We start from the raw sequence: 27,904 nt of genomic DNA on the forward strand, positions 1-27,904 counted from the left end.
CCTGCAATGCAGGAGACCCTGGTTCAACTTTTGGGCCGGGAAGTTCCCCTGGAGAAGGGACAGGCTACCCACTCCAGTATTCTTGGGCTTCCCTGGTGGCTCAGATGGTAAAGAATCCACCTGCAATGCAGGAGACCTGGGTTTGATCCCTGGATTGGGAACATTCTCCTGGAGGATGGCATGACAACCTACTCCCGTGTTCTTGCCTGGAGAATTCCCATGGACAGAGGAGCCTGGAGGGCTACAGTCCATGGGGTCGCAAAGAGTCGGACATGACTGAGCAATTAAGCACAGTACACAAGGGCCTAACTCGCAAGAAGTTGGTAATAAGTGATAGATTGTAATAATTATCATTATTAGGATTTTTATTTTTATCAGAAGGAACCTATTCTTAGGCAATGGCTTTTAACCATTTTTGTCTTAGAAAACTTTGAGAATGTGATGAAATATGCCTTCTCTCCAGAAAAAAAATGCACTATAAACACAAACACACACGTATATGTGTGTGTATATGTTAGCACTCAGTTGTGTCTGGCTATTTGTGACCCCATGGACTGTAGCCCACCAGGCTCCTCTGTCCGTGGAATTCTCCAGGCAAGAATACTGGAGTGGGTAGCCATTCCCTTCTCCAGGTGTCCTTCACTATAGACAGAAACTCTACCCTCTTAGCCACCAGGGAAATATATACACCCATATATATACACCCACACATATACACACACAGTTTTGAACACAACTTTTAGCACTTAACAGACTCCTTTGAGAGCCCATCAGTGAACCCTTTTAGCAGAGCATAAAACTCAAATTAGGAAGACTCGTTTCAAAGGGAAATGAGTTGAGAATCCCAAACTTCATTTAAACATAATCTTGTCGATTAATGGAAAAATTAAAGCTGGAGATGTCACTGACCTTCCCATTTTGTCCAAGTTGTAGAGCAATCTGGGAGAGGAAGGCATCTCACACACACACACACACACACACACACACACACACACACACACACCACACACTAGCATCAGCAACAGCAACAAATCTAAGAGGTCAGTCTAAAATAACAGGGTTGTCACTGCATGAGTCAGTGGTAACTGAAAGACCACAAGACTGTCATCAGAGAAGGATGTAAGACAGTGTTGGGGATGACATGTAAGATGCTCTTGGGTCCTCCCTGAACTAGGTGAAGAAAAATTGTAGGAGCTGTGGTTCCTAAGTTTCCAGGACGGGAAATCAACCAAGAAATAATATTTGTTGCCATTATCCAAATGAAGGCTGGGCTGGTACAGCCTGGGGTGGCATGAGAATTAGAAGTCTTCTGGTTTGCTACAGAATGCGAACACAGAGTCAGTTCTGCATTTGCATGTGTCTAGCAACTCCCCTGCCCTCAATCACCAGTAGGCTATGGCAAGACATATGTTTTATACACACTGAATCCAAAACATTTAGGAAAGCTTCTATTACAGAGCATGTGTTGAAATAAATACACATTGATTGAGAGAAAACAGGCCTGATAATACCATAAGAGTCCAGAAAATGAGATATTCTCAAGAATGAATTCTGTAAAGATTAAAGCCCTGGGAAACAGAAGGTTTTGCCCTGGGAATGGCTAGATAGAAACGTTTAAAGAGAAACCCGGCACAGATACTGAAAAAGGAACAGAAGCTTTGAGTGATAATGTTTGAAGTGTGTGTGTATGCGTGTGCTTGCTATGAATCCCTTTCTTCAAACGAAATCTTACACAGAAGTCCAAAAAATTGTTCAGACCATCTCACTGCAGTGGAGAGGGGCAGTGTCCCCACGCCACCCCACTTGCCCTGAGGCACTCAACAAGAACCTTAAGGTACAGTTTGAAAAGCCACTGGATTGGGTGACTTCTAAGGGGCCAGCTAGACTCTCTGTGAATCTGGAGCAGAACTCTGGGTGGAGGTTACCTTGAATGACTTTATCTTTGACTCAAAACTCCTAGACATCCAAACACAGGAGCATGAAAAGCTTTAAAGTCCCACCAAGTATCTACTTTAGAACAATATAAAATCTGGAGTTGCATCAAGCGTCCCCGCCCTGGCCCAGCCCACTTCCCAGGTACCCCCTGCTCACCTCTTCATGGACTTGGGGGACAGCTCTTTCTCTACCTCCTTGACAGGCATGCTGTAGGAGTCCACATTGTATTCGCTGTCATCATCGTACTCGTGGTCCAGCAGTGTTCTTGCCCAGGTTCCCATGTCATAAGGGGGCAGCATTCCTCCAAACTCAGAGGGCAGAATCTCAGGATGAATTAGTTGGTGTAGACTGTTCAGGTTGTTACCATGCAAAAATATCTACAAACACAAGAAGAGGGTGGGAAAAACCCGTAGAGGAGAATGAATGCCGTGTGGACGCCAGGGATTGGGGTAGGGTAGGAGGAGGGATTGAGAAAGAGCCAGAACAAGAGTTTTCCATGTCTGTTAACATATTTAAGCCTCTCTTCTACTCTGTGAAACAGGCAGGCTGGTGTCATAATCTTAATATTTCATATAAAAATCCTGAGGCTCAGGGACTTTAAGTAGCTTCTAGAAGGTCAGATCGTTTTTAAAGAACTGGAACTGAACATTTAGTTTCCTGCTTCATAGCTGGGAACAAGAGTAGAATCGAATGTGCCTACTTCGATCGGCACATTATCCTGGTGTTAGTTGTGCAGAGCTGAGGATGTGCATAATGAACGCTATTAAAACAGACTTTTCTCATGAGGGCCTCATCAACTGCTGAGCCCATTCAAGTTACTGAACCCCAAAGCTGTCACCAGTATGGCTTTCTCATTATCATCAATACAAATAAGAATACTATAACCACTAAATTACTGCTTTATAATGCCAAGTATGTGATGCAAATAAAAGTAGATTAGCATCATCACAATGAAAGGGTGACTGAAGAGTCACATCCCAAAGGAGTTATGTCCTGTAATGTTGCCAGCATCTTCTCTCCTTCAGATTTCCATGCTTATCATTCAAATCGTAAATGGAATGAGTTGAAACTGTAAAGCTGTGTGTATATGTTAATCATTGTTATTACCGCCTACACAGAGCTTTTTGTTAAATTGGAGGATCACTTATGCTACGTAGTCAAGATTTGTTTCTCCCTAAACAGCTACCTCTTTTCTCTTCTTTTATATTAATCTCAGAACTGAAGGTCAGTCTTCTCTAATAAAGTACTACTGTCATCTTATATAGATTTATACATTTATTTAAAGATTATAGCTTATAAGTGGCTTAGAAATAATTTCATATTTTAGGTTCAAGATGAAAGAGCTAAGACATTCATCTTGCTTTCCATACTTTTAGAATCCACTTAAATACATATTTTGGAAAACAAAGAAAGACTGTGTGTGCTGTGCTTAGTGGCTCAGTCGTGTCCAGCTCTGCGACCGCATGGACTGTGGCCCGCCAGGCGCCTCTGTCCATGGAGACTCTCCAGGCAAGAATACCGGAGTGGGTTGCCCTGCCCTCCTCCAGGGGATCTTCCCAACCCAGGGATTGAACCGAGGTCTCCCTCACTGCAGGCGGATTCTTTACCATCTGAGCCACCAGGGAAGCCCAAAGCAAGCCAAAGAAAGACTAGTCCATGTCAAATAAAATGAGAAGAATGGGAGTCACCAATCAACAAGTAATACTAATAAATTATGGAAGAATGTAAAAGCACGTGAGAGCAGGTACTGGCCAAAATGACCACAGCAAGAGGCTGGTGGAATACATAATACTGCCGAGGCAGAAGATACTTTCTGACCCAAGGTAAATCAGGTTATTTGCAAATTCTCCACCTTCCCACTCCTATTTACAGAGCACAACAGCCTAGGAAACATACACACCCCTATAATTTTCCTGGGAAGATGAAATTCTAGTGCCTGAAATCCCTGCTTTACTAGGTATACAACCTTTCTTTCATCAGACGTATTGCTTCACATCAGGAACCTTCTCTTCCAAGTCATGCAAGAGTTATGGTGATAAATCCATAGAAAAGTAAATGTAATTCACACTACTTCTTCTCTTTTTGCCAACACTCTGTTACCTCCTCCCTCAACATCACTCTCAGCTCTGGCCTTGTTTCCTCTTTCCCAGAAAAAAAACAGGGTGGCCAGATGAGATCCACCCACTAGCATCTGCGCCCACACGCTCTGCCTTTGCTCCCAGCTCAGTGGAAGAATACACTCTACAAAGGCCAACCCCTCCACCCGTGCCCTAGAATTCATCCTCTCTTCCCCTCAGCTATATTTCCCCAGCAATTCTCTCTTGTCTCTCTCATATCATCAGATTTCCACTTTGCTCTGTATGTTTTCCATCAAAGAACACACATAACAACTCTACTCTTGCCTACCCCCCATACAGATGCATTAAACCTATCTTGACCCTACTTCTATTTCCAGTTATTATCCTATTCACTCCTTCCTCTCACTGGAAAACGCAACAAAGGAATTATCTATATTCATTGCCCAAGTACATTTGTCCCATTTTTCTTGAATCCAATCCAAATAGGTTTGCCTCCCACCACTACACGGAAATAGCTCTTGTCAAGATCCTTCTCACTGCTAAATTCAGTGTCCAATAATTCTCTATCCTTATTTTTCTCAAACTCTCAGCAGCACTGGGTAGAGTAGATAATTCTCCTCAATGAAAACACTTTCTCCCAGGATCTCTTGGTTTCCTACTATCTGACAGATGCCATCTTCAGTCCCTTTTGCTGGTTGTTCCGCTTCTGCAATATCTTAACATCAGAGAGTTTCAGGCTTCAGTTCTTGGATTTATTACCTTCTCTAACTGCACTCAGGTAATTTGGAAATCAACCCCAAATATTCATTGGAAGGACTGATGCTGAACCTGAAGCTCCAATACTTTGGCCACCTGATTCAAAGAGCCAACTCATTGGAAAAGACCCTGATGCTGGGAAAGATTGAGGGCAGGAGGAGAAGGGAGTGACAGAGGATGGCATGTTTGGATGGCATCACCAACTCAATGGACATCAGTTTGAGCAAACTCTGGGAAACTGAAGGACAGGGAAGGCTCATGCGCTGCCGTTCATAGGGGTGCAAAGAGTCGGACACGACTTAGTGACTGAACAAACACAAGGTTTAAATATCATCCATACACTGAAAATGTGTATCCTGAATCCAAACCTCTCTTTTGAACTCCATATTACTATTTTTATTCTCTGTGTCACACCTCCACTTAAATGATCAATGGGCACCTCAAACACGTTGTATCCAAAACGGAACTTATAACTTTCTCCCCTAAATCAGATTCTCCCTATTTTCAAGGTCAGCTAATGGGACAAATGTGCTTCTAGTTACTCAGGCCAAAACCTCTGACTCATCTTTTACTTCTCTCATAATCTAAGTTGTCAGTAAATTCTTTTGGTACTACCTCCAAAATCTACCCTGCATTCAAACATGTGAACAACTCCACTGCTACAAGCCTCACTCAGCTCCTATCATCCTTTCCACTGTGTTACTGACGAGCCTCCTAACTGCTCTCCCCACTTCCACCCTTGCCACCGGGACTCTACTCGCAACACAGCAGCCAAAGGACTGTGTCAAAACTTGAATCAGTCAGATCATATCAGTCTGCTCACAACCCCCCACTGGCTTCTCCCTTCCCCTTGCTCCAGTCCTTTAAGGTCCTCTATGAACGCCTTCAGTGAACACATCTCCTGCGACTCATCTGCTGGAGCATCCACACACACACTTGTCTCATCGTTTATTGAAGTTTTACTACATTCTCCCTTTTACATATTTTTCTTCCTCCATTTCACTCAAGAAGTCTGGTCCTTAGGGGCTCTTTTCCCTCAGATTGCATTACAATTATACTTAGGCTGAATTCTTTAATTAAAAATTTAAAAAAAAGTTTTTTTCCTAAACTGTGCCATTAAAGAGATTATGGTAGGAGACCAAAATTATAGGAAGAGGGGGGTAAAATATTTTTAAGAATTAGCAAGAGAAAGTCCATGATACTGAGGAAGAAGTAGAAAGCTTGTGACAACTAGTAGGAAAATCAGTTCCTGTCAGCTCTTGGGGTGTGACAGGATCACATCTATGAACCAGCTAAAAAGTTCACTGGGATAGTGGATTGAAACTTAGTCATTGGACTCTAACATCAATAAAGATGCTTGGGTCCAAAAAGAGACCTTAATTCAAGGAACTAATACTCGCTTGAACAGTGAAGATGTCAAAAGTGGTCATGATGGATTGTAAGTTAGGCTATACATGAAATATTCCAGACACTGGTGAAATTTTGAGAAGGGATCTCTGTAACACTTAAGGTTGACATTCCCATCAGCCCAACATGTTGGAAACTCAAAGTCTGCTTTAATTTAAGAAAATGAAGAACTAAATGTCCATTTGTGAAAGATGATTCACAACTTTTCTTTAGGTTTTCTTTTACCAACTTTTCAGAACATAAATTTATAGCATTTGCATTATAAGGTACTTGAGTAATACTGTAATGCTGAATCACTTGGGATTCCAGGAAGGAAATATAACAATAGCATTGTATTGTGCATTGATTATATAAGCAGAAACTAAGGGTGTTTTAATTTATAATTATTTTCTCATACAAAAATTCCCAAATCGTGTAGTTTTAATTAAAATGGTTAAATTCAAATACCTCCCTTCCATCTAGAATAGTGCCAGCACTGTCTTCTTTTAGGCATTGTCAAAATCATCAAATTCCACCAAATAACTCCCAAACTTAGAGCTTTCCTCATTTTATAGATTTGACACTCTTCAGTCTTTTCAACAGAGCAGAATCATGTCAAAATCATGTCACAACAAGTCACCCCTGAACTCAGTCTTTCAAATGCTACTCATTTCACTCTGACGGAAAGCCCAGATCTGATGGCAGTGTGCAAGGCCCTCCAAGAGCTGGCGCACCACGTTCCCACCCATCCAACGCACTACTATCCTCTCCAATAGCTCACTTGGCTCCAACTTTTCTGATCTCCCTGCGTGTGTGCCAACTCACTTCAGTCGTGTCCAACTGTTTGGACTCTATGGACTGTAGCACACCAGGGTCCTCTGTCCATGGGATTCTCCAGGCAAGAATACTGGAGGGGGCTGCCATGCCCTCCTTCAGGGGATCTTCCTGACCCAGGGATTGAACTTGTGTCTCTTATGTCTCCTGCGTTGGTAGGTGGGTTCTTTACCACTAGTGCCACCTGGGGAAGGCCTTCTTGCTATTTGTCAAATATTCCAGGCTTGTTTCTACTCAAGAACCACTGCCTTTGCTATTCCCTGCACCTGGAACAGTCTTCCCAGGAAATCTGTATTTTTAGTTCTGCTATTTCCTAGCTGAGATTTAGAGCAAATGGTTTCACCTTCCATGCCTCATTTTCCCATCTATAAAAGGAGAAAAATAATAATGCTTACCCTAAAGACTTGTTGGAAGGACTAAATGAGTTAACATATCGAAAGTACTTAGAACAGGACATGGTATAGAGTGAAAGCTACATTCGCGCTCACAGGTATAATTTGTACTAAAAACCCCAGCAGGTACTTTGGATCACCTGATCATCCCTTCACAAAAGATTGTTTGAAAATGTTATTTCTGAGGCATGACATCCATTGTTTTGAACTATAAATTGCAAATTAACTTGATTTACAAATATTCATTGGAAGGACTGATGTCGAACCTGAAACTCCAATACTCTGGCTACCTGATACAAAGAGCTGATTCATTGGAAAAGACTCTTTTGCTGGCAAAGATTGAGAGCAGGAGGAGAAGGGGGCAACAGAAGATGAGATAGTTGGATGGCGTCATTGACTCAATGGACATGAGTTTGAGCGAACTCCAGGAGATACTGAAGGACAGGGAATCCTGGCATGCTGCAATCCATGGGGTTGCAAAGAGTCAGATGTGACCTAGCAACTGAACAACAACAAATTAACTTGAATCTTGGTGACAGACATAATTCCTAATATAAACTACCATTGTCTGCAGAATTCTTCCTCCTAAATTACTAAAACATGTTCAACAAATTCATAAGCAGAAAACTCTCTGTTCACAAATGTTTGAAACCAACACACACCTAAAAATGACTTCACTTTCACACTTACAGGAAGGCTTTTATGTCACTAAAATACCTGAAGTGCCTTCTCATTCACTGAGAAACATAGAAAATTATCTTCTGTATGGATTTAGAAGTAACTATATTTTACTGTGGAACTAATCATTTGAAAATTGGTCACAGCACAGTGGTAAAAATATCTCTAAATGCGAAGCTATTTGGATTCAAATGTTAACTCTACAACTTTACAGCTGTGTAAATGAGTAAGCAAGTTATTTACCCATCCTAAAACTTACTTTCCGCAGCTTTAAATAGAAAATGATGCTACTAATCATACTTTTCAGAGATGTTTGCAAGATAAGATGAAATAATGTATATTAAATGCACTTTAAAATCATTATAATGATTAATGTGTTTGGTATTATAGTATGGGGGCTTCCCAGCTGGCATACTGGTGAAGAACCCACCTGCCAATGTAGGAGACACAAGAGATGCAGGTTCCATCCCTGGGTCAGGGAGATCCCCTGGAGGAGGAAATGGAAACCTGCTTCGTATTCTTGTCCAGAAAAATTCCATGGACAGAGGAGCCAGGTGGGCTGCAGTCCATGGAGTCATAAAGAGTTGGCCACGGCTGAGGGACTGAGCACATGCACTATGTTAAATGAGTTACATAAATTTTTGTATTCTCAGAAAAATGATTATTTTGGAGCATACTTTGAATATCGTAGTTGTTGGATAAAACTGAATCTTGGAATTCAAGTAACCTGTAATTTAAAGAAACATTAAAATTTCTACACATGAACATTCTGTCTGTAATGTATGATTGCTCATGACAATCACTACAGAATTATATTAAATATTACAAAATTCACCATATATAATGCAATACATATTGTGAAATTACTAACACCCATTTATCAACATATAAAAAACTTCTGTCTAAATGTTACTTGAAATTAAGTATACCAATAACAATACAGTAACATGGCATAATTTTTTTTTTTACTTTTAAACTGAGGCTTTAATATATGATGAATGTGCTAAAATGTTCTCCCCATTTGTGGAAAAGGAAGAGAGTTAGTTTTCAAATATTTCTTTTACAGATACACTGTTCAGAATTAGTCACAAGGTTTTAAATTTCATAAACTATCTTTTATGTTAAATAGCTACATTCAGTATAGAAGCACACTTTTGCTGTAGCAAACGTTATACACACAGTGTGCATGATAACTTATTGAATGAGGAGGGAAAGGAAACAAACAAACAAACAAAAACAAAGAAGCAAACAAATACCCTTTTCCGAGTCTTCTCCTTCAGGAAAGGCCGGATCACGGTGTACAGGGCATGGATGTACCATGGTTGGTTAACAAAATGAATTCCTCCAAATCGTGCTGGGAAACTATCCTAGAGTAACACGGAGGGGGAAAATATCAAAACACACTTTAAAACATTGAGAAGGTTAAGGGAAGGCGTTATGGTGAACAAATTTGTTATTTCACACACTTAAATGAGATCATCTGTATAGCAAAGGAGAAAAAGAAAAAAGAGCCTTACTGCAATTAACACTGTAAATTTCATATGGAAACTGAAGGAGTATGTAATAAACCACATCTTTCTCAAGAACCGGTTGTTGATAGGGATTTCAGTGTTTTTAAGAGTGCCACATTTCAAGCCTTCAAATTCCTGATAGTCATTATAAACCAAGAAATATAAATAAAAGACCTGAAAAATTCGTTGCACAATGACTCTATGTTGGATATATGTATATTAAATTATGTTTAAATTAAACTGTTTGATTAACTTTCAATGTAGACATCTATAATGTAAAGACTGTCACATATCAGACTCATTTTATTCTCTTTATTATCAACTTTACTATGAACACTCTCCTTATTCCAGGTACCAAAAAAAGGAAATGTGCTTAAGCAAAATAAAAACCTGGAAGTGTAGTGAAAGAAAATTTGCACACCCATTTTGTCAGGGTAAATGAAACTCACATGCTCTGTTCTCATCCCACAGGAGGAAACTGGGGCTATCACAAAGCCAGCTTCTCTTCCAGTAAGAACTCTCCTGTGCGAGATTTGCATTTGAAGTGATGCAGAGGTGTTTTCTTCCCATCTGTGACTAACCAAGTGCATCTCAAGTCCACCCCCAAATCTGAATAGAATCCTTAAATCAAACAGATTTACAACATTTGACAGTCCTCAGATTCTGCATAAATGCACCTGATGGTTCAAAATTCCATGCTGAGCTGACGACAAAAGTCTCCTTTTAAAAATCCATCCACTAGACGTCTCTCTTGAGTGGCATCATAATAATTAACATATTTCTGGGTACTACATAGAGCATAAATAGGAACAAAGGAAAAGAAACTGAAATAATTGTAAATCTATTTTCTTAATTTAAATTTTCTCTTGAATAAGATTCAAAAGACTTGAAAACTCTATTTTGTTTTTAGGAAACACATGAGCATTAAGGGCTTGGTTGGCTCAGACAGTAAAGAAGTAGCCTGCAAGCAGGAGACTTGGGTTTGATCCCCTGGTGGGAAAGATCCCCTGGAGAAGGGAATGGCTAGTGACTCCAGTATTCTTGCCTGGAGAATTCCAAGGACAGAAGATCCTAGCAGGCTATAGTCCATGGGGTTGCAAAGAGTCAGAAATGACTGAACGACTAACGCTTTCATTTTATGAGCATTAGACATTAATTAGTGATTTTGTACAGTGGCTTTTGAGTCAACAAACATTTTGGCAAAGAAATTTCTGTCTCTGAGAATAATACACTATGAAAACACCACAGTACTTCTAATAATAAATTGGTAAAATGTGTCCTGTTGTATGTCAGTGTCTTACTTCTTTTATAAATTTGTGGTTTTCATTCATCAAAAGATCAAATGAATCAGGTAGAAAAGAAGACATCAGTTCAGTTCAGTTCAGTCGCTCAGTAGTGTCCAACTCTTTTCGACCCCATGAACCGCAGCACGCCAGGCCTCCCTGTCCATCACCAACTCCCAAAGTTCATTCAGACGCACGTCCATCGAGTCCGTGATGCCATCCAGCCATCTCATCCTCTGTCATCCCCTTCTCCTCCTGCCCCCAATCCCTCCCAGCATCAGAGTCTTTTCCAATGAGTCAACTCTTCTCATGAGGTGGCCAAAGTATTGGAGTTTCAGCTTTAGCATCAGTCCTTCCAAAGAAATCCCAGGGCTGATGTCCTTCAGAATGGACTGGTTGGATCTCCTTGCAGTCCAAAGGACTCGCAAGAGTCTTCTCCAACACCACAATTCAAAAGCATCAATTCTTCAGCACTCAGCCTTCTTCACAGTCCAACTCTCACATCCATACATGACCACAGGAAAAACCATAGCCTTGACTAGACGGACCTTAGTCGGCAAAGTAATGTCTCTGCTTTTGAATATGCTATCTAGGTTGGTCATAACTTTTCTTCCAAGGAGTAAGCGTGTTTTAATTTCATGGCTGCAGTCACCATCTGCAGTGATTTTGGAACCCCAAAAAGTTAAGTCTGACACTATTTTCATTGTTTCCCCATCTATTCCCATGAAGTGATGGGACTGGATGCCATGATCTTCGTTTTCTGAATGTTGAGCTTTAAGCCAACTTTTTCACTCTCCACTTCCACTTTCATCAAGCTTTTTAGTTCCTCTTCACTTTCTGCCATAAGGGTGGTGTCATCTGCATATCTGAGGTGATTGATATTTCTCCCGGCAATCTTGATTCCAGCTTGTGTTTCTTCCAGTCCAGCGTTTCTCATGATGTACTCTAAATATAAGTTAAATAAGCAGGGTGACTATATACAGCCTTGACGTACTCCTTTTTCATTCCAATCCCAAAGAAAGGCAATGCCAAAGAATGTTCAAACTACCGCACAATTGCATTCATCTCACATGCTAGTAAAGTAATGCTCAAAATTCTCCAAGGCAGGCTTCAGCAATACATGAACTGTGAACTTCCTGATGTTCAAGCTGGTTTTAGAAAAGGCAGAGGAACCAGAGATCAAATTGCCAACATGGAAAAAGCAAGAGAGTTCCAGAAAAAAGAAGACATAGTTGTTTTTAAATCATGATATTTTTATACATAAAAAGAAGATAAATAAAGTATACACAGCAAAAAGAATACTAAAATGTGCCCTCCATTCAGCTTAAGAAATAGAATATGCTGGTAACCTTGAAGCCCACTGTATTTTCATATTCTTTCACTTACCCACATTTTAAAATTTCATATTTTATTTCAAATATAAGCATTTCTTTTGCTTATATTTTATATTATAAATATTATGACTATATATCATGTTTATTATTTTATATTTTGCATATTTTTTTTAATATTTTATTATTTTGCTATGTGTGTTAGTTGCTCAGTCATGTCTGAATCTTTCAGAGACCATGAATTGTAGCTCACCAAGCTTCTCTCTCAGGCAAGAATACTACATATACAAATATACCAGGCTTCCCTGGGTGGCTCAGCAGTAAAAACCTGCCTGCAATGCAGGAGCTGCAGGAGATGCGAGTTAGAGCCCTGGGTTGGGAAGATTCCCTGGAAGAGGGCATGGTAACCCACTCTAGTATTCTTACTTAGAGAATCCCATGGACAGAGGAGCCTGATGGGCTACTGTCCATTGGGTCGCAAGGAGTCAGATTCAATTGAAGTGACTTAGCAGGCACCACGTAAACTTTACAAACGTCATAGTGAATGTCATCACATAATGGTGTTATTGAGGTTTGTTGGTCTGAAATACAAATACTTTGTGTGTAGCTACAGTTCGCTGTCACTATTGTATAGCACACCATTGCATGGCTGCTGTCCAGTCGTAAAGTCATGTCCAACTCTCTGTGACCCCGTGGACTGCAGCACTCCAGGCTTTCCTGGCCTTCTCCATCTCCCAGAATTTGATCAAACTCATGTCCATTAAGTTATGATACTATATAACCATCTCATTCTCTGCAGCCTCCTTCTAGTCTTGACCTCAGTCTTTCTGAGCATCAAGGTCTCTTCCAATGAGTTGGCTCTTCGCACTAGGTGGCCAAAGTATTGGAGCTTCAGCTTCAACATCAGCATCAGTCCTTCCAGTGAGTATTCAAGGTTGATTTCCTTTAAGAGTGACTGGTTTGCTCTCCTTGCTGTCCAAGTGACTCTCAGGAGTCTTCTCCAGCACCAGGGTTTGAAAGCATCAATTCCTCGGCACTCAGCCTTCCTTATGGGCCAACTCTCACATCCATACATGACTACTGGAAAAACCATAGCTTTGACTAGATGGACCTTTGTTGGTAAAGTGATGTCTTTGCTTTTTATTGTGCTGTCTAGGTTGTTCATCAGAGAAGGCAATGGCAACCCACTCCAGTACTCTTGCCTGGAAAATCCCATGGATGGAGGAGTCTGGTATGCTGCGGTGCATGGGGTCACTAAGAGTCAGACATGACTGAGCGACTTCACTTTCACTTTTCACTTTCATGCATTGGAGAAGGACATGGCAACCCACTCCAGTGTTCTTGCCTGGAGAATCCCAGGGATGGGGGAGCCTGGTGGGCTGCTGTCTATGGGGTCGCACAGAGTCGGACACGACTGAAGCAACTTAGCAGCAGCAGCAGGTTGTTCATAGCTTTTCTTCCAAGGAGCAAGTGTCTTTTAATTTTGTGACTACAGTCACCATCTGCAGTGATTTTGGAGCCCAAGAAATGAAAGTTTGTCACTGTTTCCATTGTTTCCCTATCTATTTGCCATGAAGCGATAGGACTGGATGCCATGATCTTAGTTTTCTGAATGTTGAGTTTTAAGCCAGCTTTTTCACTCTCCTCTTTCACCTTCATCAAGAAGCTCTTTAGTTCCTCTTCAGTTAGAAGAGGTGAGATCAAATTGTACCGATTTATACTCTCCCTTCCACCAGCAATGCAGGGAAGTTCTGGCTGTTCCTCATACACTTGGTATTGTCAGTCTTCCTAATGCCAATCTAATGGGTATAAAATAGGTTCTCTTGACACTTTAATTTGCTAGTTGCTTGGTCTTTGCTCTTTGTAATTCCATCATTAATAACTTGTTTGATAGCATAACCATTTTACTCAGAGGTATTCTGCTTCTGAGTCCTTGAGGGCTTGTCTCTGCTGATCTTGTTCATGATATCTTATTTACAGTGAGTTTATATTTGGCTACTATTAATCATTGGGAATCCTGAAAGAGCTATCTTGAGGATGCTTCTCTCCAGGCAAGATCTGTATCAGCTCCTACCAGGTTCTATCAACCTAGTTTGGCTATAATTTAAATTCTCATCTCACAGTTTCTCTGCCTATAGAAGGCATGTATGTGCAAATGTCAGACACATGAGACAATTATTACTTCAGAATATCAGGGAAGACTACTATCATCATCATTACAAATACTAATATTATTACTCTTATTATCTTTATACCTGAATATGGAAGAGGCGGACTTCCCTGGTGGCTTGGCAATGAGGAATCTGTCTGCAATGCCGGAGAAGCAGGAGATGGGGGTTCGATCCTTGGGTTGGGAAGATCCTCTGGAGAAGCGCACGGCAACCCACTCCAGTATTCTTGCCAGAAAAATCCCATGGACCGAGGAGCCTGGCAAGCTATTGTACATGGGGTTGCAAAGAGTCGGACACGACTGAAGCAACTGAGCAAGCATGCATGGGAGAGGCAGACAGGTTTCCTTAAAGGTTTCCTGGCCAGCTGGGATTTTCCCAGCACAACCTTCCCCTAAGGATGTAGCACTGGAGGAATGCAGGTTCTCATCAGTCACCAACTTGCCCTCAGTGTGTGCAAGCCTCAGGCCTGCTCCTGCCAACCCCACAGCCCCAGCAACCATTACTCTCCAAAATTCTAGGTTCTTGTGTGTGTGTGTGTGTGTGTGCTCAGTTGCATCCAACTCTTTCAGCCCCATGGAATGCACCAGGTTCCTCTACCCATGGAATTTTCTAGGCAGGAATACTGGAGTGGGTTGCCATACCCTCTTCCAGGAGATCTTTCCAACCCAGGGACTGAACCCTCATCTCTTGTCTCCTGCATTGGCAGGTGGATTCTTTACCACTAGCGCCACCTAGGTTCTTACAGTCAACATTTACCTGCAGAACCATTCAAACTTCACTTAAATTCTTTTTTTCTTTCAAGTAGACTCTGTGTGCTAGTCTCTGTTGGGACTTGTCTTATGTTCACTAGAGTTCAGTAGATCATCTAGACATATTTTCATTGTGATTTATTCAAGACTTTGGTGTTTCATGGCAGGGCGTTCTTGAAGAATTTTTAACCTACAGCACTGCCTAAAGCAGAACTACTTGGTACACTTTTAAAATATACTCCTGAGTGAGCATTTTGATCTCTAGAACAAAAGGGAATGAACAACAGTTAACGGTTTATTAACCAAAAGTCTTAGCCCAGAGACTTTTCACCTTTGAGAATCACCTGAAGGTCATGCTTCTTCTAATGTGAAAAAGGAATATGCACACATAAGCACATAACTTACAAATGATGGCATTAGGCACATCTTTAAGTACAGAATAACTTGGTCACAGTTAAGATGGTATAAAAGAGAAAGAAAAGCACTGACTTTGAAATCAAGTAGACTTGGGTTAAAATTCTAACAATACCGCCTGTGTCCTCTCAGGCATCCAGGTCCACAACAAGGACAGAACACCTGATTCTTTCCTTTCCTCACTGTGACACCATTCATTTCCTCTCTCTCTCTCTCCTGCTTGCGGTGTTACCATTATACGTATGATACATCTTTTGTAGCTGCCCTGCAGTCCTTGGATATTCTGTTCTGCTTTTTTCCCTTGGTTCTCTTCGCATTTCGGTTTTTGAGGTTTCTATTGATATATCCTCAAGCTCAGGGATTCTTCCTTACTGTGTCCAGTCTACTAAAAAGTCTATCAAAGGCATCCCTCATTTTTGTCACAGTGTTTTTGATCTCTAGCATTTCTTTCTTGGTTCTTTTTTAGACTTCCCATCTCTTGACTTACACTACCCAGATTATCTATTAAACTGCTTTCCAGTTTATCTAATAAAGCCCTTAGCATATGCCTCATAGTTGTTTAAATTCCCAATTTAATAATTCCAGCACCCCTGCCATGTATCATTCTGATGATTATTCTGTCTCTTCAAATTGTGCTTTCTACCTTTTTTCAGCTATGCATTATAATTTTCTCATGATAGCCAGGCATGACCTACCAGATAAAAGGAACTATTGTAAAAAGCCTTCAGTGGTATAACGGTAAGGTGTGGGGCAGGGTAAAGCATTCTATAGTCCAGCGGACTAGCTCTCGTGCTTTTAATGATCCTGTCACTGGACTGTGCACTCCCAAGTATTTGGTTTTTGTTAATTTTTTTCTCCCCACTTAGGTAGAACAACATGGCTAAAGCACCCAGAGTTGGGTATTTCTCTTCTCCCATGTGGAAGACTAAAACTGGGAATTTTCTTTCCTTAGATCAGTTGTGGCAGTTTAGTCGCTAAGTCGTGTCCAACTCTTGTGACCCCATGAACAGTAGCCTGCCAGGCTCCTCTGTCCATGGGATTCTCCAGGCAAGAATACTAGAGTGAGTTGTCATTTCCTTCTCCACATAGGTCAGTTATATTCTAATAATACCCAGGCGGTTGGGCTCTGGTTACCTGTACCTACCAGGAGATACTAAAACCGTCTCTTAATTTACAAACTGTGAGCTCTTTAAGTGCAGAGGTCGTGTGTTCTGAGAGCAAGCCTTGATGGCCAGAGCACAGTGCTCTGGCATATTTAAAAACGGTTCCTTTTCCCCACCCCCAAAGCACACACAAGGGGATTTTTCTCAAATACTTACTGAGAGAACTTGGGTCAAGATTCTGGAGGTAAATCTCACCAAAGTGTGGATGGCCCCCTATACCTGCACCCTCACTGGAGTTTTTCACTCAGCATTTTGTACAATGAGCCTCCAGCAGCTTGTCAATTATAATTCAGGCTCCAGCACTGGTTCCCACGTTGGTTTCTGATCGAGGGTTTCTGCCCCACTAAGCCAAGACTGCCTGTATTCACCTGTTTCTCCAGTCTTGGAGGTAGGGGATTGCCTTGTATCCTTGTATCATCTTCAAAAACCTAAGAATAGTCGTTGACTTCAACCTGTTCCATTTTTTCCTTGTTAGGACAGAGTAGCAACTTTCAAGCTTTTTATATGTGAAACTGAAAACCAGAAGTCTGATCCCTTCACTTCTTACCACAGCCCAAGTCCTGCAGTATTTATACCCGATGCTGCGCAGCTTCATATTTTCATATTCACCTTCCATATGACGCCAATGTGATCCCAGGAAAATCTGAAACCACTGTCCCCATCTCTCTGCTTAGTGCCATGTCACTTCCTTCCATCCCCTTCATGTCTGTTCATATTCATGTGCTGTTTTATTATTTGTTGATTCTACTTCTTTTCCCCCCCTTTTTAAAATAATCTGCTCATGCTGAACCCTTAAGAATCAGCTCAGATAGCATCTTCTCCAGGAAGCTTTTTTGATCCTTTTCCTCACTTCTCATCCCACTGAAAGAAAGTAAAGTGAAAGTGAAGTCGCTCAATTGTGTCGACTCTTTACAATCCCATGGACTGTAGCCTGCCAGGCTCCTCCATCCATGGGATTCTCCAGGCAAGAATACTGGAGTGGGTTGCCATTTCCTTCTCCAGGGAATATTCCTGACCCAGGGATTGAATCCGGGTCTCCTGCTTTGCAGGCAGACTGTTTACCATCTGAGCCACTGGTAGCCTCATCCCACTACTCTCCCATAAAAGCCTACCTCTACCATCACAGTGCTGGAGTCCATCACTGCACCTACCATGAGATACTAAAATTGTCTCTTAATTTATCTGCTTTCACTACTAAACTGTGAGCTCTTCTCTGCACTCAAAGTTTTCCATATGATCTGTTGGTGCTGGGCCAGCTATCCATTTCCACCCACTTCATGTCCACCTAAGAAAGCAGGGCATGGAAGGTTAAACCATAGGAATCTTACTACTAGTGTTCTTATTAGGAGAGATCTACATGAGATCTACTTGAGTAAGATTTAAAGGACTAAAAGGAGGCAGCAGTCACCTTTCTGTACAATGACAGCTGCTAAAAGGCACCAGGCTTCCCCAAGGGCTCGGGGATAGAGAATCTGTCTGCCAGTGCAGGAGATGCAGGTTTGATCCCTGGGTCGGGAAGCTCCGCTGGAGAAGGAAAGGGCAACCCACTCCAGTATTCTTGCCTGGGAAATTCTATGGACAGAGGAGCCTAAAGTACATGGAGGCACAAAACAGCTGGACATGACATAATGACTGAATAACAACAAAAGCAAGCTCTAGAGGAGCAGTTGTTTACAGCAGAATCTGGACATGATCTTCCACTGTGTAGCTGTCACTTTGGCAGGTAAAAGTCTGCTGGGACATCAGTCAGTAAAAGAAGGTAAAGACATTTGTTTACTGAGCTCTGAATCTCATCTGTAAGGTTGTGACCTCAAAACAAGAGAGTAGTCACAGTCCTCCCTATTTCTCATTCCTCCTGCTCTTCCAATGAGGTTTCAGGCACTCACTCTCTGCATTTAAATCCACTTGAACTATCCAGAGATTTCTGTTTTGTGCACTGAATGTTGATCCAGACTGTGCTTGATTCACCCTTATACTCCTAGTGTTTTTAAAATGTGTGTATATACCTGTGTGTCCCAGAGCAAAGCTAGATGAATATTTATTAAATGAATTAGATCTTGATATTTATTATTTCAGTTCAGTTCAGTTCAGTTGCTCAGTCGTGTCCTACTCTTTGCGACCCCATGAATCACAGCACGCCAGGCCTCCCTGTCCATCACCAACTCCCAGAGTTCACCCAAACCCATGTCCATCAAGTCGGTGATGCCATCCAACCATCTCATCCTCTGTTGTCCCCTTCTCCTCCTGCCTTCAATCCTTACCAGCATCAGGGTCTTTTCAAATGAGTCAGCTCTTCGCATCAAGTGGCCAAAGTATTGGAGTTTCAGCTTCAACATCAGTCCTTCCAATGAATACCCAGGACTGATCTCCTTTAGGATGGACTGGTTGGATCTCCTTGCAGACCAAGGGACTCTCAAGAGTCTTCTCCAACACCACAGTTCAAAAGCATCAATTCTTCGGTGCTCAGCTTTCTTTATAGTCCAACTCTCACATCAATACATGACCACTTTGTTGGAAAAGTAATATCTCTGCTTTTTAATATGCTATCTAGGTAAGCCACATTCTCTGAGCTACAATTTCTTTATCTGCAAAATGGGAACAACATTTAATAGGGTTGCTATGGCTAACCATTGGTGTTACTCGTTCAGCACACCTCCTTGGTACTAAGCTACCAAGTTAACAATGCACGCTCCCTCTACACAAGCGGAAATGACCACAGATGACATTTTACAATATGGCTTACTGGGCAGGTGCTGCTGCTGCTGCTAAGTCACTTCAGTCGTGTCCGACTCTGTGCGAACCCATTGACGGCAGCCCACCAGACTCCCCCGTCCCTGGGATTCTCCAGGCGAGAACACTGGAGTGGGTTGCCATTTCCTTCTCCAATGCATGAAAGTGGAAAGTGAAAGTGAAGTCCCTCCGTCGTATCCGACTCTTAGCGACCCCATGGACTGCAGCCTACCAGGCTCCTTCGTTCATAGGATTTTCCAGGCAAGAGTACTGGAGTGGGGTGCCAGTTGCTTGGCCTTAAATAACACTACAGAGTGCATGTATCGGTGCTAAGTTACTTCAGTTGTGTCCTACTCTTTGCGACCCTATGGACTGTAGCACACCAGGCCCCTCTGTCCATGGAGTTCTCCAGACAAGAATATTGGAGTGGGTTGTCATTCCCTCCTTCAACACTACAGAGTACAAAACAATAATAAAAATATCAAGAAAATACAATATGCTAATCATTGGCTCTGCTGGGCACATTGCTGTTCACTGGAGACAATGAAACAAGAAATGCTTTGCAATTAATGAGAAGGGCCAAAAAGGGCTGAAGAAAGTTAATAGAATTTCTATCCTCCAAGAGCTTTTGCCAATTCACCTGCTCCCATTCATTTTCCCTTGAGCAGAACATTTGGGCTTAATGCACAAACTATCTAAATTCTTCAGTTAAATGCAAATGTGACCCACTAAAGCTCTAGTGGAATTCAGCATCTCTCCAAGCCTCTGTAGACCATTCAGTTCAGTTCAGTCACTCAGTCAGGTCCGACTCTTTGTGACCCCATGAATTGCAGCACACCAGGTTTCCCTGTCTATCACCAACTCCTGGAGCTTGCTCAAACTATGTCCATTGAGTCAGTGATGCCATCCAATCATCTCATCCTTTGTTGACCATAAACTTAAATAAATATCATTCTGTGGGAGAAAATGGATTTGGAAATACTTTTATCCTGTAGTATGTGAGTTTCTTTAAGAGGTGACTGCCTTGACAAACAATTTCAAAACAAGCTCAGTTAAAGCAAAGCCTTACCATCTCCTCGTTGGCACAGAAAAACTATAGACACTATAGACATTGGCACCATTGGCACTATATGGAGGAGTTAACATATTTATGGGGCCACCCAGGTAGCTCAGTGGTAAAGAATCTGCCTGCCAAGCAGGAGACATGGGTTTGATCCCTAGGAGGGAAGATCCCCTGGAGAAGGAAATGGCAAGCCACTTCAGTATTCTTGCCTGGGGAATCTCATGGACAGAGGAGCCTGGTAGTTCATGTGGCTGCAAAAGAGTCAGACATGATTTAATGACTAAACACCACCACAATGACAAACGTATTTGTATGTGTCAAATATAGATAACTGATTATTCACATATTTCTAGCAAAAAAAAAAAATGTTTGCTCCAAATATCTAACCATTCAAGAAAAAAGCCAGAGACTGTATTAGCATATTACTTGAATTTTTTAACCAACCTTGATGAACTATAAAAATTGTGTAATAAGATTACTACTACTATGAATAAACTGTCAGATTTAAGAGCATAAATCAATATAATTTCTGGTGTAAAGTCTGACATCATAAATGTGAGGAAAATGAACTTTCTATTATTAAATCCACAATTTTGGTCTTGTTTCACAAGTAAGACTAGTTAGAAATCCTAAACCACATGGTCCAGGATTCCTAAACTTTTCAACTGTGTTAAGAATTGTCCTCCATGTGAATACAGGCAAAAATTCAACTTGTAGTTCACCCATTCAGAATTAAATCTATTCAGCTTTTTTAAATGCTTTTCTTTTCATCTTTTTTTGCACTTTTCTATAGCACTTAGTTTCAACTACTGTATGTGCTATGGCAAAATGCATTTAGTGAGAATACACCAGCACCTAGAAATTAGATCTTTAATTCCATAACTCTATCCCTAAAGTTACATTAGAATAAAAAATAATACACTATTCTTTTATGATGCTTTTAGTATAAATATAAAACATGCTTGTTGCAGAAATTTTTAACACAAAATAAGTATAATTTTTAAAAAGTCACTCATAATTTTACCAACCAGAGACAAAAGCAATACTCTAAGCATCTTGGGATAGGCTTCCTTTTTTTTTTTTCAGTTAAATTTTATATAGAAACTCTATCTAATAGTCAGGAATTATGAAAATAGTTTTTTTAAATAATGGCATATACGTATTCAACATATGCAACACCATTCTCTCTAAAAGTATGAGCAGATATAGAAAGTAGAAGGAGATTATTATAGCAACTGACACTACTGGTTCCTTAGGTGGGATTCCCAGGTGGCTCAGTGGTAAAGAATCTGCCTGCCAATGCAAGAGACGTAAGAGACACGAGTTCAATTCCTGGGTCGGGAAGATCCTGAGAAGGCAATGGCAATCCACTCCAGTGCTCCTGCCTGGAAAATCCCACGGACAGAGGAGCTCGGTGGGCTTCAGTCCACAGGATCGCAGAGTCGGACACGACTGAGGACCAAGCACATATGCACATTCCTCAGGTAGGATCAGGTGAAATGAAAATATCTCCTGCCATATCAACAAACAAGAAATGTCAGGCCATCAGCAATTTCTGGCCTCCAAATGTGAATGCGGGCTCCCCAAACTGTGATCCAACAGGTGCTGTCACCCCCCACCCACAGTAACTGCTGAGGAGCTGGGGAATGCAAGAAGCCAGATGAACAAGGAAAGAGGATGGGCCCCAGACGGCTGGGGTTCATATGAAAGGACTGAATTCAGCGAGCCCAGACGCTTGCATCTTCCCATACAGAGAAGGTTAAATTCCTTAACCTGACACCTGATCTTTGATGTTCAGATTGCCTGTTCGCTTTGTTGCAAACTTGTATATACCCTGACTTCCCTTCCTTCCTTCTTAGAGCAGTTTTCTCAGAGCTACACATTCCCACCAAAATAAATAAATAAATAACTCTCTTTCAGGTTGTGACTATATTTTTTAGTCAACAGTCAACATTATTTTCCTTCAGATTCGTTCAAACTTCTGAAGATTGCTTTGCCATGCTAACCATACCATGTTTTCCTAAGTATGTATATTGAGGATTTCCTTCCTAGATGGTGAACTAGTGTCTTACTGCCTCATATCCATCTTTTAGAGTGTAGTATTAGCTATCTGACTACATGTCATAACCATCTTCAAGGAGGTTAAACTCCTAAATGAAATGTTTGTTCTAGTTCCAAAGCCTTGCTCCCATTCCCTGACACTAGCACCCTGAGCAGTGTCTGGAATCAAAAATTAGTTGTGATTCTGTATGTTTAGTGTCATCAGAAGTGGACAGACAGATCCAGGTAAGTCATTCAATTGCGTTCACAAGGGAAACAAGAATTTTTACCAAAACATTCTAACTAGTGCCTTCTGCCAAACTGTGAGAAGACACACAGGAAAGTATTTAATTATCAGCTAATTGGGATGTCTTTTTCTGTGCCTGCCTCATAACTGGTAATAAGCAGTATGTAAATAAATGCAAATAACATATTGAAAATGCAGGACTTTGACCCTGGTACAGAGATAAGAGTTTACATTGAAATTGCACACGTGCAGCAGGCTGTTCCATCTCCATCCTCTTAACTTCTTAACTGTCCATTAAAACCTCAAGCGACCTAGGTAGGCATACAATGAAAGAATTTGGTTGGAGGCAAAGAATTGTTAAGAAACAAAATTTTACCTCCCAAAAAGCAATTGCTCTGATTTGTAGGGAAACAATAATGATTAACACTTTCTAGAATCAGTTTATATAACATTTAGAGTTCGTCATCAGAGAAAAAAGGGGGGAAAAAAGTGAATGGTTGAAAAAATTAGTAAATTCTTATTACAGGAAACAAGTCAGCCTTCAAAGATAGATCACACTGCATTTTGAAATAAGCACTTAGCAAAGCTTTTTATTTGATGAGCAATCTCTGAAACAAAATGCATGTAAATTACAGATTTAAATTTTTATGATTCTTCAGAAAACAGTGTCTTAATTTTAATAAGTATTTTAAGAAACATGGATTAACCATGATGGATCATTTAAAAGAGTGATGAATAGGGTACATTAATTTCCCATTAATATGTGGCATTCCTTTAAAGTTAAAAATGTTTGAGATATGAAAATAATTTGAAATGACTTTGCCCTTCTAAAGGCTAAACTCTTAAATCCAAATATGTGTTAAAATAGAGCTTTCCATATTTTAAAAATATAAAATTAAATTTTATATAAGTACAATGTTAAATTTTTAAATTTGTAAATTGATGTTCTTAGATTTTCATTTGCATACTTTATAGTATCTGTTTTAGGACCTCTGGCAAGGGTCAGCTATTGTTTAAAGTGTCTATCATAAATACAAGTGTGTCAACATGTATTTCTCTTAAGGGTGACCAATAGAATGTGCTGTACCCAAGGGCAAATGCATATCATTTCTGACATTTCTGTTTTAAAAAATTCCACTTTCCTTCATCCTATATGCATCAATATTTGGCTAAAGAAGACTTTATGACACTATAACTCCTAATAAATCTATCTTTTGCCTTGTCACTCTCCTTTTATAAAATTCAGTTCCCATTATAGAGATGTACTAGCTTTGTTCTTTTTCAGTTTTGTCTGAGGGTGTTTTCTTTTTTAAAGTTAATTAGAAATGATATCCAAGTGCGATGATGTTGCCTGATATTCTCCTTTCTGGGAAACATAAAAGAAAGCTTAGCGGGATCACTGGAGGGCTGTATCTTCCCAATGCAAATAACTAGGGAAATGGCCACAGGATTCTTAGGGATTAAATTATCATTTCCTTTAAAATATGAGTGGACATGTGCTGTAGGGAGAGCAGGTCTCACACCAACATTTTGAAGCCAGAGGTATCTGACTGCATTACTCTGGTGGTTGTTTGCACTGAGAGAGTCTTCCAACTTCCACTCCAGACTAGAAAGAACATCTCTTGGTCACCCTGAAGCCAGTGTTGGCCACGGGCTGCTCCAGCTCACAAAGCTGCAGACCTAGAGAAAGCGAAGGAATGATCCTTTCCTCACTCAAGATGGTACATGATTATCACTTGCTCACATGAATATGAGACTTTTGTGATGTTCTTACCATTGTTGTAATCTTAATATAGATCACCACTTCCCAATTTTTAATTTTGTTTTAAGAATCTTAAATACACTATAGTTGGCTTTCTAAATCTATGAAGAACTTTAGAGAACTTTATCTCTTCTCTCACCAGTAAATCATCACTTGTAAATCATGGTTATACACTAATTCCACAGGAAAAAACACAAGCGTTATTCCATTTTTTTTCCTATCCTGGTTATGCTTCAAGCACGTGTATTAAAGTAATCCATAATACTCTTGGCTTCCAGGTTCCAGGGATAAATCCACTTACCTATTAGGTAAATGTGTCTCCATCAGCAAAAGTATTCTTGTCCCTTCCTCCCCAGCCACACAATCAGAATTATTAATATTAAAAAGACCAGAGGGATTATTATGGAGAGAACACCCATGAGAGTATCTTATAACTGTTTGATCAGGGTCTCTGAAATTTGTGGGCAAGAACTAATTTTTCTCAAAATCTCAGGTATATTCTAATTCCAGGCAAATCATTATTTTATTATTGTTTTCTTGAGCCTACAGTTGATCACCTGGTGCTACTGCACTCTGTGATGACTTGGAGGGGTGGGAAGGGAGGGGCAGGGAGGCTCAAGAGAGAGGTGATGTATAATTATGAGTGATTCTCGTTGCTGTACAGCAGAAACCAACACAACATTGTAAAGCAATTAACTTCCAATATAAAAGACAATAAATACAAAAGAAGAAAAAAATGACCAAAAAAATAAAAATAAAACTTTGCTTCAAATACATCCCTTCCCACCCTGTGAAGAACTCTGGAACACAATGTTGGTCTATTAGTGTGGCTAAATCACTGCCCCTAGATAAAACTCTGAAATTACACTGGTACCATAGTAACATTAACTTTGTATATGTCTGAGTCTTGAGTACAGTAAAATATAGGTAACATAAAGTGGGATATTATATAAAATATTCCTCCTTGAAAGAGCTCAACCTAGACAAAAATATTTCTTAATGTAAAACCAACACTGAAAATGAATTTGTAACATGTTTAGTCATCACATAGCTGAATGAGCAAGAAGATCTCTTTTTCTTGAGCAGTTGGTATTCTCCCAGCTACTTTTGCTGTCAGAGAGGGTCTGTGAAACAAATCACAGTCACAGAGCCTTAACACGAAGACACACGACTTATTTGAATTAGTCGCTGCTGGTGTGTGCCTGGTATATGCAGGGGGATGGGGGCGAGAGAGCCTGGAGGACAGGAGACAAAGCTGTTCTCACACCTCTTCACCATCCATGAAACACCGATTTCAATCAGATGTAACAGCAGGAGGGAGCCCAAGGTAAAAACTACCACCGCAGAAAATACTAGGTTCATCTATTAAAACAATGCAAAGCAAAGGTAAGAAACAATCACGCCATTTCTAATTAAAAGAGAATATATGGCAACTTTCTGTGACCTGTGTCATGAGTCTTGTGGCTTCAACCTGCATGTTAGCTGTAGCAAGACAGCTTTACTTTTACCCCTAGCCAGAAGACCAGTCAGAGAAGGCAATGGCACCCCACTCCAGTGCTCTTGCCTGGAAAATCCCATGGACGGAGAAGCCTGGTAGGCTGCAGTCCATGGGGTCGCTGAGTCGGACACGACTGAGCGACTTCACCTTCACTTTTACTTTCATGCATTGCAGAAGGAAATGGCAACCCACTCCAGTGTTCTCTCCTGGAGAATCCCAGGGACAGGGGAGCCTGGTGGGCTGCCGTCTATGGGGTCGCACTGAGTCGGACACGACTAAAGCGACTTAGCAGCAGCAGCAGCAGCAGCAGCAGCAGCAGCAGACCAATAACGAATCAGGTCTCCCACTTGACTTTTAAACTGCTTTAGTGCTATACATTCAGAAGTGCTGACGTTCTCATATTCAGAATTGCCAAAGGGGAATGAAGCAGCAAAACTTCAGCCAGAGGAACTGAGAAGAGCAAATTATAAAAAGAATTAGGCAGAAGTCCTTCAGTGAATATTTCAGGTCACTCCTGCTGACTCCGGCAGGTGAACCTGGCCCAAGATTGTTTGTGATGGTGAAATTCAACACTGTAAGGGTTTGGCAAGACAGGACCTGTCATAGTCTGCCAAGGAAACAGAAACTGGTGAAACATTCTCCCCCAGTATCTCAAAGCATGTAATTTATTTCTCCTAATACCACTTCTAGAAATAAATTACAAGAAATTATCATTAATTGGAGCAAAAATTTTTGTACAAGAATGTTTTGTACATATTTTGTAATGAGGAAAACACTGGAATCAATTTAAACTTATTTAACAAAAGAGTGAATAAATGAATGATATATTTGTAATGTATAATACTAAAGAGCCATTGAAAAGGCATTTTCAAAGAATTCTTAATGACAGAAAACAATCAAAATATAATATTAGGTAATAAATCCGGAAAAATTTTAATTTAACAAAGAATATAAAAGACTTGGAACTACATAGCAAATATTGGCCTGGTTAACCCTGTGTAATAGAATAGATGACTTTTATTTTATTCTTTATATATTTTATATCTTTCAAATGTTCTGAAATGACCATATACCACACACACACACATGCGTGCACACGCACACACACACACACTTAGAGAAATATTATTAAAAAATCAACACAAAGACAATGTAGAACTAAGCATTAATTCTAACAAACATTTACTGAAAACTGCTCAAACCTAGGAAACATCAGGGGAATACAGATGAAGCAGAGCCCTTATTTTGAAGAAATATATATTCTGGTAAAGGGAACAAGTAATGTAAAAGAAGGAAAGATAATGTCCACAAGATGTTATCAGGTTTAAAGGAGAGGAAGAATGATAGATCGAACAGAAATTGGAATGATGAAGAAAGAAGTTCCCAAAGAGGTGGTGTCTGCAGTAAATCTTAGAATGTCCGTGAGAATCCGGTCGCTATGAATGAGGCAGCAGAGCAGGGGAAGGGGGCATCTCAGAGAGGAGCAGTGCGACTGGAGAGGAGACTGGGCCCCTTCAGGATACAGACGCCAGGACTGTTTGTCTGCAGCTGAAGCGACTTGTGAACAAGTATTGGCAGCACAAGTGAGAAGCCGCTTTTGCAGTCCACCCGAACGGTCCAAGCTGTCTCACAGTAGAGTTTGTGTGTATCTCACATCGGGCCTTCAGAGAAGAGTGGCATGCTCAGTCATGCTGTGGGAACACCTATCTAGCAGGGCTGTGTAGTTTGTTATGGAAATTTGACATTTTAATGTTTACGCTTTAGTGCAATCACTTTGATGTAGAGACATTCTGTCTCAGGTTGAAAATAGAAAACAAGTGTCAGTTTTGTTTTTTAATGACCAAGTGATGTGTGACACAGACATCCATCCATCGGGTCCTCCC

The 27,904-nt window shown here is 40.7% G+C and overlaps 1 protein-coding gene across 1 annotated transcript in view; it reads right to left on the reverse strand.

The window, feature by feature from the left end:
- The window catches only part of CLVS2 (clavesin 2), an 84,208-nt gene that overhangs the window by 11,425 nt on the left and 44,879 nt on the right, over positions 1-27,904 (reverse strand). The window contains exons 3-4 of the mRNA XM_052645967.1: positions 9,316-9,426; positions 2,092-2,312 (exon numbers count right to left, since the gene is read on the reverse strand). Coding sequence (XP_052501927.1) covers positions 2,092-2,312; positions 9,316-9,426 — 332 coding nt within the window. The remainder of the gene's footprint in view (positions 1-2,091; positions 2,313-9,315; positions 9,427-27,904) is intronic.

This window comes from Budorcas taxicolor, chromosome 9 (genome assembly GCF_023091745.1).
Source record: "Budorcas taxicolor isolate Tak-1 chromosome 9, Takin1.1, whole genome shotgun sequence".
NCBI lineage: Eukaryota > Metazoa > Chordata > Mammalia > Artiodactyla > Bovidae > Budorcas > Budorcas taxicolor.